General features: G+C 41.7%; 1 protein-coding gene across 1 annotated transcript; it reads right to left on the bottom strand.

The window, feature by feature from the left end:
* Nucleotides 1-333: 333 nt before the first annotated feature.
* LOC104964174 (nesprin-1-like) lies at nt 334-908 on the bottom strand (the record flags this gene model as incomplete). The annotated part of the gene is made up of 2 exons (XM_010792893.1): nt 334-513; nt 706-908. Coding segments are annotated over 2 exons (383 nt in total), but the record flags the coding sequence as incomplete, so codon positions are not given.
* Between the last annotated feature and the right edge of the window lie 568 nt (nt 909-1,476).

Genomic DNA, 1,476 nt, shown 5'->3' with positions numbered 1-1,476 from the left:
GTGAAGCAGGTGAAGCAGGTGGAACAGGTGGAACAGGTGGAACAGGTGAAGCAGGTGAAACAGGTGAAACAGGTGGAACGGGTGAAACAGGTGAATCAGGTGAAACAGGTGAAACAGGTGAAACAGGTGAAGCAGGTGAAACAGGTGGAACAGGTGAAACAGGTGAAGCAGGTGGAACAGGTGAAGCAGGTGAAGCAGGTGAAGCAGGTGAAGCAGGCGAAGCAGGTGGAACAGGTGGAACAGGTGAAACAGGTGAAACAGGTGGAACAGGTGAAGCAGGTGGAACAGGTGAAGCAGGTATGATCATATGATATTTAATGTTAGATATTGTATTTATATGTGACCTACGTGTTTGACCTTGACGAAGAGCTCCCTCCACCTCCCATTGAGCAGCAGCAGCTGTTGCTTCAGGTCTCGAGACACGGACTCATCACACGTCTCGATCAGGAAGTTCCCGGCGTCGTTCATGTCCGTGTGCTGCTGCATCCAGTGAGACAGGTTCCTGAAGAAGTCCTGAGGAAGGGGAAAGGCATTCAGAGGACGAATCAAACATATCAGCTTCTTCATAATCAATGAAGTGCTCCAGGTCATCGTCATGTTTGATAGATGAGCCTGTCTTCAGTGTTCCTGCTCTGGTCTCTGGTCCGTGTCTCCTGTGGTTCATTCAGAGTTTATAGTAATAATTATAGAGTATTCTGCACTCACGCGCTTGCCCCCCTCGCTCTGGTTCAGCATGCTCTCGGCGTCCTCCAGCCAGGCCTGCAGGGAGGCCACGGTGCCGCCGTACTTCTCCCAGTTAGAGAGCACCTCCTCCAGCATGCTCCTCACGCTGCGCACCTCCAGAGCCAGGTTCCTCCACTGAGAGGAGGCGTCACAGAGCAGCTTGCTGACGCCCTCTGCCTCCTCCACTGGAACACATGAATATAATATATATCAGATCAAAACAACAAGTTCAGGAGGAACACAGATCTGGATCAGGGCTGCACCAAACACACCGAGGCTTTATTAATAACACATTTTAAATATTTATTTTATGTGTATTGATGACGTTTGTAAAAATGTGTGGTATTTATTTAACATTTTTACTTTAATTTCATTTATTTATTTATTTATTTTAACTTTTATTGTTAATTTTTGCTTCCTTAAATACCTTGAATTGTCTGTTATTTTTTATCTGTTTATTGAACTTTCAATAAAATAAATCTATTTTAATTTATATAATCGTAATTATTTTTAAATGGAGCAAATATCAGAATACTTGAATTTATCCTGATTTCTCAGGATAAATAAAGTATTCTGATATTTGTTTTTTATTTTTATTTACACCGAGCGTTAAGTCCACAAGTTACATTTAAAAAATATATATCGATTTTCTTATTTCCAAAAAGTCACAGGTTCTTTTTTGACGTCAGACTTTCTAAGCTCCGTTTAAAAAACTAAACATTTTATAATAATAAAGAATAAATCAACATTCGG

The sequence above is a fragment of the Notothenia coriiceps genome, unplaced genomic scaffold (assembly GCF_000735185.1).
Source record: "Notothenia coriiceps isolate Sejong01 unplaced genomic scaffold, NC01 NC01_scaffold00036811, whole genome shotgun sequence".
NCBI lineage: Eukaryota > Metazoa > Chordata > Actinopteri > Perciformes > Nototheniidae > Notothenia > Notothenia coriiceps.
The sequence above is the reverse complement of the archived record's forward strand: the minus strand, read 5'-3'. Positions and strand labels throughout refer to the sequence as shown.